The 17,010-nt window shown below is 37.4% G+C and overlaps 1 protein-coding gene across 4 annotated transcripts in view; it reads right to left on the reverse strand.

The window, feature by feature from the left end:
• Positions 1 to 17,010, reverse strand: part of Nbeal1 (neurobeachin like 1) — a 148,268-nt gene that overhangs the window by 81,930 nt on the left and 49,328 nt on the right. For 2 of the 4 annotated variants that reach the window (XM_076550312.1, XM_076550314.1), the window contains 3 exons: positions 15,657 to 15,763; positions 8,706 to 8,792; positions 6,321 to 6,404 (listed from right to left, as the gene is read on the reverse strand). In XM_076550312.1, coding sequence (XP_076406427.1) covers positions 6,321 to 6,404; positions 8,706 to 8,792; positions 15,657 to 15,763 — 278 coding nt within the window. The remainder of the gene's footprint in view (positions 1 to 6,320; positions 6,405 to 8,705; positions 8,793 to 15,656; positions 15,764 to 17,010) is intronic. The other 2 variants (XM_076550315.1, XM_076550313.1) reach the window with 1 other exon arrangement.

The raw sequence follows: 17,010 nt of genomic DNA on the forward strand, positions 1-17,010 counted from the left end.
TTATGAAATCAGTTTTGCTCTCTTGCATTATCTATGTGCATCTATGTCCATCCCCTCCCACCCACCCTCGGGCCTGAGCTGCCCTTAAAATTGCAATCCTTCTGTCTCACCTATCTCAGGGACTGGCTAACAGGCATGTGCCCTTGAACCTAGCTGTGCTCATCTTAAAATAGATTCTATATGTTCCTTCTGTCATAATAATAAAGGTACAAAAGTCCAGCAAAATGCAAAACAGATTAAATCAGAAACAGCTATTGTAGAACTGTGTCCTCCACATGAAGTTGTATGATACTTCCTTTAACCTCCCCTTCTCCTCACCCCCACCCTGTACCCCTAAGACAGGGTGTCACTATATAGAGCTTTGGCTGGCCTGGAGCTCTGTCTCGAAAAAAGAAAGAGAAAAAAGAAGGGAGGGAGGGAGGGAGGGAGGGAGGGAGGAAAAAGAAAGGACAAAGAAAAACAATGAATGACTAGATCAGATTCCTGATTGGTGTGGTGGCCCAGAAGGTAGAGACAGGCCTGAGTTCAGGGCCACCCTCAGCTATATACTGGGACCCAGTTTAAACAACAAGGACTAGGGATATAGCTCAGTAGTGCAGTGGAGGCCTTGAGTTAGGTCTACAATAATGCTCAAATTTGAAGTGGCCAGAGTAAGAGTACAAAGAATTTTCTCTCTGTTCTCCGTGTCTAAATGATCTGGAGCATCAAGTTCACATTAGGGATCTCAAAATCATGTATACTTTTTAACTCAAGTATTAAAAGTAAAATATAAAGACCATTCAAAAACCTAGAAAGAGCCGGGCGGTGGTGGCGCACGCCTTTAATCCCAGCACTCGGGAGGCAGAGGCAGGTGGATCTCTGTGAGTTCGAGGCCAGCCTGGGCTACCAAGTGAGTTCCAGGAAAGGCGCAAAGCTACACAGAGAAACCCTGTCTTGAAAAACCAAAAAAAAAAAAAAAAAAAACCTAGAAAGTAGTCCATTAAATTAGGCAAAAATAGATACACCAACCATAAAAAGGTTTAAACAGAATTAGTATAACCAGTTAACTCTATAAGGAGTTAGCTGTGCTGTGTGCCAAGGATAAGAAGAGAGTCATACCTAGAGGTACTTGGTCATAAAACCTCTTGCTTAGGGAGGGAAGGTCAGGCCCTAAACATATTAAGTATATACTCTGCCACTGAGCTAGAGCCCTTCCTGTTACATAACCTTTTAAATTTTAAACAATGAAAGGCATGACAGTAAAAATTTATTTATTTTTTTTAAGATTTATTTATTTATTTATTATGTATACAGCATGTATGACTGCAGGCCAGAAGAGGGCACCAGATCTCACTACAGATGGTTGTGAGCCACCATGTGGTTGCTGGGAATTGAACTCAGGACCTCTGGAAGAACAGTCAGTGCTCTTAACCTCTGAGCCATCTCTCCAGCCCCGACAGTAAAAATTTAAAAAACACCTTTCAAATGACTTAAAAAGCCTTTAAGTTTTGAATTTCAGAAACAACACTAGCAATCTGTTTTACTAATAAGTGAATTTCCGAGTACTTGAAGAGATTTCCCTTACAAACAAACAATAAAACCCTATTATTAAATAGCAAGTAAAATCAGAAGTCAGACCATGAAGTGTGAAATAAACCTAACCACAGATTATAGTATTTCAAGGAACATTCCTGATAGCAGAGAAGTGGAGCATACAGTACTTCAAGGGTGAAGGTCAGAAGTTAGGGTGGTGATCATGGCACCAACATGTATCATGTACTTAACCATATGCCTGGCACATTACACAATATCTCACAATACTCAGCACCACTCAGTGAGCTACCTATCAGTATATGATCATAATCAGACAAAATTACTGTCACAGACAGTGGAGAAGAACTGACATAAAGAGCTGAAGGATAATTCAGTAGTTAAGAGCACTGACTGCAATCCCAGAGGACTGGGCTTCAATTCCCAGCACCCACATGGCAGCTCACCGCCATTAGTAATTCCAGTTCCAGAGATCTGACACCATCATACAGACATACATGCAGGCAAAACAGGAGTGCACATGAAAACAAATAAATAAATCTAAAGAGAGAGAGAGAGAGAGAGGGAGTGAGAGAGAGAGAAAGAACAAACATAAAACCCCGAGGTCAAGGAGCCATAGAAATGAAACAGAACCCTATAGCCATACACATCTGGAAAACAAGCCCCATACTAACAAGGTGATAACATTTGAAATATACTCATATCTGGATAGTTATAAACTAACTAAATAGCAAATCTGATGATTTTATTAATAAAAAGTTATGTCAGGACAATTAATTATTTAAGCTCAATAACCATACATGCACTTTCAACACCAGCAGTATTAGGACTCCTCTAATGCCAGCAAGGCTGTTTTCAACAGTTATTAGTGTGCAGCTGGGTCATCAATGGAATTTTTTTTTTTTTTTTTTGGGAGATAATCTATGTAGCTCTAGTTAGCCTGGAACTGGCTATGTATAACAGGCTGGCCCCAAACTCACAGAGAGCCATCTGAGTGCTGGAATTAAAGGTATGTACTACCACGTGAAGTCATCAATATCTTTTAAAATCCTGGAGTATCCATAAGGAGTTTGTCTATAAAATTATCAGCAAATTATAAGGTGAGTTATTTTATAAACTACTTCATTACAGGTGTTATGCCATGTGTTTTATACACTTACACACATCACTTTGGGATTTATACATCACAAATTAATAAAGCAAACATATTTTTAATGCCAAGAGCCATAAAAAATACACAGCAGATGACAACTGATATTCCTAAGGTCAACCCACCAGACAAATAACTCTGATGGAAGAAGCTCGTCAAGTGAGGCTCAAGAGGCCGCCGACTCTGATACGGTTTGTTTCTGTCTGGAATTCTCTTTTATATTTAATTTTACACATCAGCCATGGTCCTCCCTCCTCCCACCCCCCAGCCTTGCTCCACAATCCTCCCCCCATTCGCACCTCCTCCAAGGCAAGGTCTCCCCTGGGGAGTCAGCCCAGCCTGGTAGATTCAGTTGAGGCAGGTCCAGTCCCCTCCTCCCTACACCAAGGCTAAGCAAAATGTCTCAGCATAGGCCCTAGGTTCCAAAAAGCCAGTTCATGCACTAAGGACAGGTCCAGGTCCCACTGCCTGGGGGCCTCCTAAATAGGATGTCAACATGTAGAAAGCTGCAAATAGATCCATATCTGTCACTGTGCACAAAACTTAAGTCCAAGTGGATCAAAGACCTCAACATAAATCCAGTTACTCTGAATCTGATAGAAGAGAAAGTAGGAAGTAGTCTTGAATGCACTGGCACTGGAAATCACTTCCTAAATATAACACCAGTAGCACAGACACTGAGAGAAATAATTAATAAATGGGACCTCTTGAAACTGAGAAGCTTTTGTAGGGCAAAGGACATGGTCAACAAGACAAAACGACAGCCTACAGAATGGGAAAAGATCTTCACCAACCCCACATCTGACAGAGGGCTAATATCCAGAATATATAAAGAACTCAAAAAATTAGACATCAAAACAACCAACAGTCCAATTAAAAAATGGGTTATAGAGCTAAACAGAGAATTCTCACCAGAAGAAGCTCAAATGGCTGAAAGACATTTAAGGGATTACTCAACATCCTTAATCATCAGGGAAATGCAAATCAAAACAACTCTGAGATACCATCTTACACCCGTCAGAATGGCTAAGATCAAAAACACTGAAGACAGCTTTTGTTGGAGAGGATGTGGAACAAGGGGAACACTCCTCCACTGTTGGTGGGAATGCAAACTTTACAGCCACTTTGGAAAGCAATATGGCACTTGCTTAGAAAATTGGGAATCAGCCGGGTGATGGTGATGCATGCCTTTAGTCCCAGCACTCGGGGAGGCAGAGACAGGCAGATCTCTGTGAGTTCGAGGCCAGCCTGGTCTACAAAGCGAGTTCCAGGAAAGGCACAAAGCTACAAAGAGAAACCCTGTCTCGAAAAACGAAAGAAAGAAAGAGAGAGAGAGAGAGAGAGAGAGAGAGAGAGAGAGAGAGAGAGAGAGAAAGAAAGAAAGAAAGAAAGAAAGAAAGAAAGAAAGAAAGAAAGAAAGAAAGAAAGAAAGAAAGAAAGAAAGAAAGAAAGAAAGAAAGAAAGAAAGAAAGAAAATTGGGAATCAATCTCCCTCAAGACCCAGCTATACCACTCTTGGGCATATACCCAAGGAATGCTCAATCTTACCACAAGGACACATGCTCAACAATGTTCATAGCATTATTTGTAATTCTCTTATATGCTACCACAATTCTGCCTTAAAACAGCTATGGGGTCTTCTCCCACAGCCTGGATTATAGGGTCTTCTCTCCATGAATATATTGTGCACATTTATTTCTGTGGATTGACAGGAAAATGATTCCTTCTTATACTGTATAATTTTGGTGAATAAAATATGCTTTCATAACTAAGACTTTGTCCTACAAAAACTGTGAGGAACTTAGAAGCCTGTTTCATATCATAGCTTAGGTTGACATAGGAAAATAACAATATTCTCAGCTACAAAGAGCCTTTACACAATTAGCTGATTTAAAGCCTCAAAGTAAACTCAGATTAGACCAGGTACCTTGAAAGGTATCTTGCTAACTCATTATAAGATAAACCTTTCCAGAAAATGCACAAGGACATAGTTGCCAGGTGTCTGATTTGTTGAACCAAGGTTATTTAGCACAAAGCAACTTTGGTGCCAGCATCTCTTTTGTTAAAGTCTGGCTGACAACATAAGACCAATGATTGACTCCCTGCACAAATTCCTCAGCAATTAACTTTCTGCACCAACTTCTAACCTCAGTTTTATGATACAAGACTCAAGGTTCAGCTAACTGTTTATGTTAGGCCCTGAAATGTATGTGTCAGGGAAGCAATTAACAAAAGTCCAGAGAGAAACAGCTATTGCCCAATTAAATAAACCACAGAAAAAGTTTTCATAATTAGCCAGGGTTACAGAGGATAATCTAACTTCATAGCCTTGAAAAGGAGTTACAAGTTTCCTTCCTTGTAATTTGGGGCTGTATGCAGAATAGGAGAATATATCTTAAGATTTGGGACACTTTCTATGTCACTGTCCCTCGGGAAGAGCCCCCACCTTCGATTTACAGCCTGCACACCAGGGATGCTGGCTGACAGCTGCTCCTCTCATTGCTACGGTTACTGCAATCTGCACTTTCCCACCAGCACAGCAATCAAGTCCAAGAGAAACCGATACATTTTTTTACTTTCTTTTTTTATGGTTTTTCAAGACAGGATTTCTCTGTGTAGTTTTGGTGCCTGTCCTGGAACTGTACACCAGGCTCACCTCAAATGCACAGAGATCCACTTGCCTCTACCTACCAAGTACTGGGATTAAAGGCATGTGCCACCAATGCCTGGCAAAACCGATACTTTTTTTTTTTTTTTTTTGGTTTTTCGAGACAGGGTTTCTCTGTGTAGCTTTGCGCCTTTCCTGGAACTCACTTGGTAGCCCAGGCTGGCCTCCAACTCACAGAGATCCACCTGGCTCTGCCTCCCGAGTGCTGGGATTAAAGGCGTGCACCACCACCGCCCGGCTAAAACCGATACTTTTAAATGTTAGTTTGGAATGTTTATTAGTTAGAAATACAAAATATAATACACAATTTCTCTATTTTCTAGACTGCCAAAAGTTTAATTTTATAACCCCTTTTATAGGCTATCTCCTTAGTGGATAACAAAGCAGGTGGACATTCCTTCACAGCTGCAGCTGCCCCATTAATTAGGGAGCTGACAGATGTATTCATGTATAGATCAGAATGGCTCTGCTGCAGCCGGGCAGTGGTGGCGCACGCCTTTAATCCCAGCACTTGGGAGGCAGAGGCAGGCGGATCTCTGTGAGTTCGAGGCCAGCCTGGTCTACAGAGTGAGATCCAGGAAAGGCACAAAGATACACAGAGAAACCCTGTCTCAAAAAACAAAACAAAACAAACAAAACAAAAAAAAAAAAAAAAAAAAAAAAAAAAAAAAACCAGAATGGCTCTGCTTATCATTTACTCAAGAATATAATATGACGCTCAAATGTAACTTTTATATTGACTAAAGCTTTCTGTTGGGTATATACAGTTGTACAAGACAAAGAGAAGAGAGATTGTCAACATGGAACAATAAAGGAAGTTACTATAAGAATTCATGTGTTCCTTTCCTACCCCTCAGACAGAAATGTTTAGTTTTCGCCGACATCGTGGATTTCTTTGCAAACCCTGTGTGTGGTCTTGAAGTTGGTTCTCTGAAACTGCAATCTTTTACAGCTTAAAGATCCATTTCTCACCTTAGCAGCTGGAGAATTCTTCATCACTGCTGTCAAAGCCTGAATGGTTGATACAGCCAAACAATCCAACCGCCCCTGAAATACCTACCAAAGGGAATAGCAAGAAATTAACAAATGTACTCAGGATTTTGTTCACATGGAAACCTTTGTTCTGAAAACCTGAAGAAATAATAACATGCATTACATTCCTCTTCCTATCAGATGGGTTGTTGAAAAACTATAATCTGCAAGAAAAAGTTACTTAACAGAAGAGAAGCCATATGTCAAGAAGAATGAAGCTCATTCACTTATTATATTAAATGTTCTGCGGGGGGGAACAAACTTTACACATGCTTTTAAAAAAGAATGGACAATCTCAAGAGGAGGGGAGGGAGTCTGCAACTAGAAATTATATAATGCTTTAATTTCCTTCAAAACTATACTTGAACTTATTAGTCTTAAATACTGTTAGTATAATAATACGTAGCTTAAATAACTGTTTGCTTAGTTTCCGAATTCTGTACTGAAATGGAAGTGGTATGTACATATCATCTTTAAACAGACATATCTATTTCTATAAAAAAATTTACGGCAAATAATGAAAATGAAATATGTATCTATAAGTACTGGAATGTTTTGGAGAAAGCAATCTTTTATGCCAAAAGTTTTATGAAAGAATTAAAAACTCGCTCTGATTTTTATTTAAGCTTAATCATAAATATGATATGCATTAAATATCAGGAGATTCTCTTAGAGAATAAACCAATAACTACCATCAATAATACTAAAAAAAAAATAAGAAAATTAAAAATTCAACATGGCTGCTATATAGGACTTAACCAACTTTAATAGCACAGACTTTAGACTAGAAAGCTGGGGATATAGAGATAGTTCAACAGTTAAGAGCACTGGCTGCTGTTGCAGAGGACCTGGGTTCAATTCCCAGTACCCACAAGGCAGTTCACAAAAGTCTGCAACTTCAGACCTGGGGTTTGATGCCCTCTCCTGGCCTCTGAAGGCACTGCACTCTTACACACAGAGAGACATACTGATAAATGAATACAATTTAAAAACAAAAGAAAACACAGTATTATGACCTGAAGCTAGTCATTGCACAATAGCATTCTCTTTTCTAACTCTCAACAGAACTGATCTCCACACAGAAGAAACTCCTTAGATCTTTGTGTTTACTAAATTCCATTACTTTTTGTGTGGTACTTAATCTAGAGTCCTAATTTTCATTGGTGGTATTGTCAAATATTATTACATAGAAAAAATATATGTAGTAATAGATTAAAATTCTGTATGCACAGACTCATACAAATAAGGTCTGTGCTGGACTTTGTTCAAGAATAAACTAAAAACACCTCATCATAGCTTACTTTTGAATTTCCATAATCGTTTGTAAGAAATTATAATATATAATGTAACAGTCTAAATAAGAGAAACCTAAAGCAATAAAGAGCTCTGTGAATTTTACACCAAAAATATGGAAATTAACAGATTACAATATAGTCTCTTTTTCTTTTTTTGTTTTTTGAGACAGGGTTTCTCTGTGTAGTTTTGGTACCTGTCCTGGATCTAGCTCTGTATACCAGGTTGGCCTTGAACTCACAGAGATCTGCCTGGCTTTGCCTCCCAAGTGCTGGGATTAAAAGTGTGTGCCACCACCGCCTGGCTATAGTCTCTTTTTCTACAATTCAGTAAACCTAAACATTAAAATAATTTTAACAAACTAATTATAACTTTTATAATTAAATATAATTATTGTAAAAGAAATGTAAATTCTATAACAAACTATGTTGAGGGGAAAAAAAGCAATTTTATAGGTAGGTTTTTGGTCTTTCCAAAAACTAATTTACCAAATATATTTTGAGAAAAAACAGATACATCTGTTTTGATATTCTAATATAGGGCTAAATTTTGAGAACAGGGAAAAAAAATCAAATTGCATGCTAAATTAATATTCAGAGGGCTTATCATCTTCTTCCCTTCCTCCAAGATTCAGGTTGTCCATTGAATTATAATCATTGTGTCAATAAGAAGCAAAGAATCAAGATATTAACAATGACTATGCATATTCACAAACAAAGCCCTCACGTCCCAGTACACCACAGTGCTTAGGAAAAGCAGTCCCTCAAACACAAAGTCATCACCAAGTGTTCAACAGTGATACTGGGTTCCATTCCTGTACTTTTTATCTTCCCAAACTGAAAAAAAGCCCACATTAACACAGACAGAATTGTAATGATGATTTATATTTTAATTTAAATAATCTTCAAAAATAAATAATTATTAGAATTAGAAGTTTGTGTTTTTGGAGAATTAAGAAGAAAAGCACAGGAATAGTTAACCCATGACTGATTCTGGACTTCAGCTGAAACAAGATGCAGGCTTTGTAGATACCTGGTCCTCACTTATCTCTGTCAGTAATTGGTTGGCAAGGTCTTTCTCGTTCTTGTCTGCCACCATACTGTGAGCACTTAAAAATAGCTGTTAAAAACAGAGACAAGAATAATGGAGACAGAATATTAAATTGTTACCTACGAGCAGAATGAGGTCCAGCTGGATTTCCATGTCTCTTAAAAACTAATGCAAGAATCCACATGTGAAGCACATCACTTCCAGAAATAGGTAATTATTTGTTTTCTGAGTAACAATTTAATAGTAGTTTACATAGTATATAACTACTGTAGATATAATTCTCCTTGAGAACTCAGAAGTTATTAAAATAAACAGCAAAAACAATAGATTAATATTCCAAATTCTTAAAGAATCAACAAAGAATGACACTCAGAAAAGAAAGTTGCTACTGAGACAGATTAAAAGATACTACAGTAACTAATGTGTTTAGCTGAATAAGCCTGCAAAATCCTATTAAGCTAACTTAACAGGAGCTCTTTCCAAAAACACTTCTCAGAGTCCCAAAGAGACTAGTGTGTAGCTTGACGAGGGAAGTCAGTGGACAGCACTGACTGCCCAAGTTTATCTGATCTCACATCCTGGTAAAAATATCTTCAGCAGAACCTACTTCACGTTTTACTTTGTAGTCTAGAAAGGGAAACTGGGGAAATCTCTAGCACATGGAGATTACGCTGTAAGTTTTTTTTTAAAATTGTTATTAGTATAGTGGATGCATACATGTGTACATAAAAGGGGAGGAGGCATATGCCACAGTGCACATGTGGTGGTCAAGGAATAACTTTATGTTCTAAGTTCTCTCCTTCCATCTTTACGTGGAGTTCCAAAGATCAAACTCTGGTCATCTGAGTGACAAAAGCCTTTACCCAATGAGCGTTATCACTGGCCCATGATCGCTCTCTTTTACATGAAACAAAGGCATTAAGTACTTTGGTCTTCGTGTATTAACTCAGCATCCCAAAAGGTTTTGGCTTCTGTCAACTCAATGGGGAGAAAGAAACTTCAAATGAAAGTGAAATGGAGAGAAAATAAAGAAACTAATAGCATCCTAATAAGGAATTTCTTAGGAAATTCTGTTATTTCAGAAAATGGAAAAGGTCAAGTTACATCTGTAAATGATACAATATAAACTGAGCAGCTGTGTAGTGTAATATGGGATGTAAGAGTATATGTAAAGCTTAATGCAAGAAGAAGCTTTGGAATCAAAGACATCAAAATCATCTTGGTTTTGTTCAACTTCTTGAGTACTTTGGTTGAACTTGGTTATCTAACCTAGAAAAATCTCTAAATGATTCTTAGTATCGTGTGTGTGTGTGTGTGTGTGTGTGTGTGTGTGTGTGTGTGTGTGTGTGTGATGCTGAAGCTCAAACTTAGGACCTTGTGCACACTTAGGAAAGCGCTCTATAACTGAATTATAGCCCAGTTCTTTGCTACTTTTCCAAGCTTATGTACCTAAAATAAGACTACCCCATCCAATAACTGTGCAGGTTAAATGAAATATAATCTATAGAAGTTTATCTGCATAATGTCTAGCACAAATAGGGATTTCAAAAATGAAAGCCAGTATTAGAAGGAAAAATTACAAATGATAATTTCTTTATTACTGATGTGCAAAGGAATGGGGATGCTTAGACAAAAGTAAAATTAAATAGTCTCCAGAACCAGGGCTATAACTCACTTGTAAAGCACAAACCTAACAGGCAAAGGCCCCAAGTCTGATCCCTAGTACCACAAAACGGAAGCTAACCAATCTACACAAAGAATATTTTTAAAGTTCTTGCTCTTAAAACAGAAAGTATAACTCCAAAATTTAAGATACAGGCAGAAAGCACAAGATTTCAGCCCTCTTAAAACCAAAATGAGGGCTTTAAATCTTTGCTACTACTAATGACAGATTGTGTTTTTCTTGTAATTAAAATATCACTGGATCATCAAAATGTATTGTACAAAACTCAAAGAATTAATAAATCACTCAACACTCTTCACATCTAATCCTAAGAGTCTAATATATGATATCATACAATATAGATTTTGTACATATGTAAGAACTTTATATTACAATGAAACTTAGTTGCTCAGCACGACAGCCTTTGCACAGATTCTTGGGAAAGGAACACACATTTAAACTGGTGGGTATCATACACAAGATGCCAGAGAAGCTACCAATGGTCCAGGCCAACAAGTGGCTCAGTGGGTAAGAGTACTTGCTGCACGAGCCAACACCCTAAGTTCCAGTCCCAGAGGTCCTCTCATCTTCAGATGCACATTTTGGCGCATACACACACATTTACTTCATACAGATACACACACACACACACACACACACACACACACACACACACCCATGCACACACACAGATGCACACAATAATAAGTTTTCAAAGAAAAACTACCAACAGTCAGCTTAAACTTTTCAATCAATTCATAAGTTTTGCTATTTGACAGCTTTAGTTGGAGTGTTTCCATTGAGTATGAATACTTAGTACGAATGTTTCAACAGTGAAATCACCTCGATTCTGCATTATTGTATAAAACAGACTCAACGACTTGTTTATTAAAAGCAACAACAAAATGATACAGAAAGCAATATGCACATCATGAAATACATTTGTGAACTTAAATTCTCACAAGATTCCAAATACTTTTATATATTCCTAAATCATAACTACATCCATAAGATGCTACACTATCAATAAACACTATAATTGTCGCCAGACAGTGGTGGCGCACGCCTTTAATCCCAGCACTTGGGAGGCAGAGGCAGGTGGATCTCTGTGAGTTCGAGGTCACCTGGTCTATAAATCAGGTTCCTGAATAGTGAGAACTGTTAAACAGATAAACCCCATCTTGAAAAACCAACGCAAAACAACAACAAATCCAAAACAAAACAAAAATCTTATAACTGTCTTATATTTAACACACAGTAAGTATTTTACACTATTTAAAAACCAGTAACCATGAATACAAAAAATAAATTTATAATAACTATATATTATAATGAACTTAGGGTCAGAAAACACAAGCAAAAAATCCTAGTTCCAACAATTATTAGTATTGAGCAAAAGCTAGTAATTTAACTCCTCAGGACATTATTTCTTTACTTGTGTAATGAGTCAACTTGGAAATTTATTTTAAAAACTTAATTTTAATGTTTTTTTTTTTTTTTTGGTTTTTCGAGACAGGGTTTCTCTGCGTAGCTTTGTGCCTTTCCTGGAACTCACTTGGTAGCCCAGGCTGGCCTCGAACTCACAGAGATCCACCTGGCTCTGCCTCCCAAGTGCTGGGATTAAAGGCATGCGCCACCACCGCCCGGCCTTAATTTTAATGTTTTAAACAATTACTGCCTGAATTGTGAAATTACTTTAACGTTGGGTGTGGAGATGGAACCCTTATATGCTGCTGGTGGGAATGTAAATTAGCACAGCCAAAATGGAAACAGTATGGACATATCTCAAAACTAAGACCAGAACCACGCTATGATCCAGGTCTCCCACTCCTCGGTATATATCTAAGGAAATATGGTCAGTAAATAAAAGATACCTGCATGCCTGTTATACTGCTGCTACATACAACAGCTAGAATAGGGAACCAGCCTAGTGTCAACTGCTGAATGGACAAAGAAAATATGGCATACCACATAGTGTGGTATTAATGCTAACAAAAAAAAAAAATTAAATTGTCACCTGAGGCAAAATGAATGAAATAAAATACAGGAGACATAGACAAGTGCCACATGTTCGCTCTCATATATGGAAACAAACAAACAAAAGAAAACAATTGATTCAAGTAGAAGAGGACCTGCGTAGAGCTAGGAAGGATGTGAAGGTGTTGGCAGCCAGGGCAGAAGAATGGATGAACATGATCAAAACACAGCATACCTGGATGTAAATACTACATGAATCACATTAATTTATATAAATAATACACATTAGCTTCTGAAAGACAATGGCTGGAATGCCATATGATTCATATGATACTAACCAAAAAAAAAAAAAAAAAAAAAAAAAAAATCCTCCAAATGGAGAAAACCACTGAAAGCAAAGGCACTGGCCCAAAGGCCTGGCTTTTCTTCCTGAAAAACATTTCTTCTTTGGTATATTCAGTTTCAAAGAAAAATGTAGTAAGTAACATGAAGTATTTAAATTTTTTTAAAGCTAGCAATTTGGAAGCTGAGGTAGGGGATTGCTGTGAAGTTCAAGGACACCTGGTCCCACAGTGAGTTTGAGGCAAGCCCAGGCTGAAGAGTGAGACCCTGCCTCACAGACACACACACGAGCTATAACTGAAACTTGGTTGTGGTACAACCAGTACAGACATGTGCTGCATGATGACATTTTGGTAAATGACAGATACTATTTGACAGTGGTCCTGAAAGATTCCATCACTTGGTGAATTGTATCTATCTTAGTTTGAGTAAGTACACTTGGTGATGTTCATCCTAAAGAGCTATTTCTCAGGATATTCTGTAAGATGTAACTATTGGGTCATCATCCTGGTTAGCTTTGAGAAAAGAAAAAAAAAACTATTTTTTAAATGACAAAAGTCCATCTTGACAAATTTCAGGGTGGGAACATCATAAAGATTCTTGATATGTGTAATCCAGATTCTTTTTTTTGGAGGGGGGGGTGGTTTCAAGACAGGGTCTCTCTGTGTAACCTTGGCTGACCCAGAACTTGCTCCATAAACCAAGCTGACCTCAAACTCACAGAGATCCGCCTGCCTCTGCCTCTCGAGCACTGGGATTGAAGGCGTGCACCACCAATGCCTACTAAATCAGGAATCTTTTAATAATACATGAGATAATTTTGTCACTGACACTGTCTTCCTAAGTGACAAAGTCATACTGTTTTATAATTATCAAAGTGTTTTATAAATACTTCTATTGTGCATTTTCATCTCTCTAAGATATTTTCCACATAAATAATATTTTAAAGACAAGAGGCGAGGCATTACACACTACATCAATATATTAAATGTATTTTCTGCTCTATTTAACTATATTATTATTATAAAGTAAGCAATGAAGTAACACTAAAAACTTTCAAAGCTATGCCTTTTCTTTAAAGATTTATTTATTTACTTTGTATACAGCATGTATGACTACAGGTCAGAAGAGGGCACCAGATCTCATTACAGATGGTTGTGAGCCACCATGTGGTTGCTGGGAATTGAACTCAGGACCTCTGGAAGAGCAGTCAGTGCTCTTAACCTCTGAGCCATCTCTCTAGCCCAAAGCTATGCCTTTTTACAGTAAGAAAAACAAGAAACCTTACTGGGGAGTAATATCAGAATCAACCAAGTGTTTTCAACTAAGAAGTACAAGAATTAATAGAAAAATATAAGGAAAAATGGAGTAGTTTCATTTCCAACCTATCTAAAAAATTTTGGTAACATCTTAAACTCATGGGCATACAACACAAAGCACAGAAACATGAAGTGTTGTGTACTCTCTCACACTACTATAGCAAGTATAAACTGGCAAATAGTAACAACAGTGAAAGAGCTAACTGGCAATATGTACCACGAACCTTAACAGTATTCCTATTATTTTTCTAGTTTCCTATATTTTCTAATTAGTTGTAACTTTTTAATACAAAGTCTCCTAATTTTAAAAACATACATGTCTAGTCTACACCCTATGACTAGGAATTCTACAAGAAATAGAATTCCATTTATAAAACTTCAAAGAGTTAACTGAAGCTGGGCCATGGTGGCATATGCCTTTAATCCCAGCACTCAGGAGGCACAGTCAGGTGGATCTCTGTGACTTGAGACCAGCCTCAAAGTTTTTGATTTAAAAAAAAAAAAAAAAAAAAAGAGGCTGGGAAGATGATTCAGTAAATACAAGTGCTTGCCACACAGCATGAGGACCTTGACTGCATTTGTATGTTCTAGACAAGTAACTAATCAAGAAATCAGAAGTAACCTGTGATTTTAAATAGCTTCATACAAGTATATGTATCCATGTCTAAGGGAAAATAAAAGTATTTCTAAACTGAAATATCATACAAAAAAGATTCACATGAGTTTTACTACCTTTGGATTATAAGTAATAAAAATTTAGTTTCAATGAAGACAAAACCTATTCCCATGTAGACAGTGAGTAGATTTCTTTAACAGTTCTTCTGAGATTGGAGGATTTAGATATCTGACTAGTTCCTAGACCAGGATATACGACTCTTAAATGTTACTGCCCCCTGCCTAGCCTAGGCTGAGCTAAGTGAAAGCGTGAAAGGCAGAGTACCCACTGATAATTACACATCCTCAGAGAGGATAGCCTTGGCTGGAGTCCTGCTTCTGTCTCTCACTGGTTCTGTGATCCTAGACAGGGTATAAACCTTTGTGCCTCAATTTTCTCACTTCTAAGATGGAGTGAGTATGTACATACATATACTAAGATAGTCGAGTTTTATAATAAATTTATCTGGTAAAAAATATAAAACTTGGCTATGTAATGAAATGTAAACACAAATTAACAATAAAAATTTTGGTAATGATATGTTCAAATCTGAATCAAAACAAACCTTTTGTTTGTTTGTTTGTTTGTTTTGACACAGGGTTATCACTATGTAGCCCTAGCTGTCCTAAAACTTGCTACATAGACCAAGCTGGCCTCAAACACACAGAGATCCACCTGCCTCTGCCTCCCAAGCACTGAAATCAAAGGTATGAACCTCTATGCCCAACTAAAATAATAACACTTCCAAAAGTCCTAACAATGCCAACAAGATGGCTCAGGAGGCCAAGGTGCTTGCTCCAAGTCTACAGCCTGAGTTTAATCCCTAAGTCCCATATGCTAGTAGAACAGAACCAGCTCCCACAAGCTGCCCTCTGACCTCCACAATCCTGCCGTGGCACATGTCCCCACACACAAATAAGTAAACAGGCAAACAAACAAATAAATGTTCACAAACATAAAAAATAATAATAAAGTACCTTGCAGTTCTGTAGAAGTCGTATGAGATGTTCAAAGCAATTACTGTTAAGGAAAATGGCCTGAAGAACAGGCCTGTCTGCGCAGTCTAACATGGCTGTGATGGTATCTATAAATTAAAAACAAAAATCACTCATGTAAGAGTGAAAATTAGGGATCAAACATTTATTGTCATCATTTCAAAATTAGGCTTTTCAGTTGACAGAAAAGATGTAAATTAATTGGGAAATAATATAGATGAGGAACAGAAAACAAAAGCTGTAATTGAGAAAAGTGATTATTTTCATACTTTATAATTTAAGCTAGTTTAAATTTTACATATGACTGGCAAACATTTTTCATATTTACTTGTTCTTTCATAAGGTTTGTCTTGTGTCTGATTTGCTATTAAAAAGCAATGCCTGTTTATGACATTTAGTAGTCATATTTAAACACTATGAAATGAATATATGACCTATGAAAGCAATGACAATATTTATCTCTCATTTCCTACTGTGGAGATAATCCAACTGAGAAATCAAAGGATATCTGGCATGGCAAATATCATAGTTCCTAATAAAAACAAGAATTCCACTCAACAGAGAATCAAACTAACTTTTAAATTTACAACCTATAATAACTATAGAAAAACAACGGGGTGGTGGCAGCACTCACCTTTAATCCCAGCACTCGGGGGCAGAGGCAGGTGGATCTCTGAGCTGGAGCCCAGCCTGGTCTACAGAGCAAGTTCCAGGACAGCTGAGACTACTCAGAAAAACCCTGGCTTGACAAACAAACAAAACTACACACAAAAAAAAAGACATTATAGCATATTAACTAAAAACTATACAAAACTATTCTTTTTCTATATAAACAAATGTAATAGATAATTTTCAACACGGTTTTTATGTACAATATTTCTAAATTAACACATGTACATATAAATTTATATGCCAAATCATTACTGTTTCTTGTATCTGGGTGGTGAGATATAAAAACTTTTTTTTTTTGTTTTGTTTTGTTTTTTTCAAGACAGGTTTTCTCTGTATAATCACCCTCGCTGTCCTGGAACTAGCTCTGTAGACCAGGCTAGCCTTGAACTCACAGAAATCTGCCTGCCTCTGCCTCCTGAGTGCTGGGATTAAAGGTGTGTACCACCACCACCCGGCAGAGATGTAAAAATTTTTACTCTCTCTCTCTCTTTTTTTTTTTTTAAACTAAGTTTCCTAGTAGCTGTAATGACAATATCTACCTCTGTAATGAGTACAGTTATTATTATTTTTTTTTTTTTGGTTTTGGTTTTTTCGAGACAGGGTTTCTCTGTGTAGCTTTGCTCCTTTCCTGGAGCTCACTTGGTAGCCCAGGCTGGCCTCAAAC

The sequence above is a fragment of the Peromyscus maniculatus genome, chromosome 13, assembly GCF_049852395.1.
Source record: "Peromyscus maniculatus bairdii isolate BWxNUB_F1_BW_parent chromosome 13, HU_Pman_BW_mat_3.1, whole genome shotgun sequence".
In the NCBI taxonomy this organism is placed as follows: Eukaryota; Metazoa; Chordata; class Mammalia; order Rodentia; family Cricetidae; genus Peromyscus; species Peromyscus maniculatus.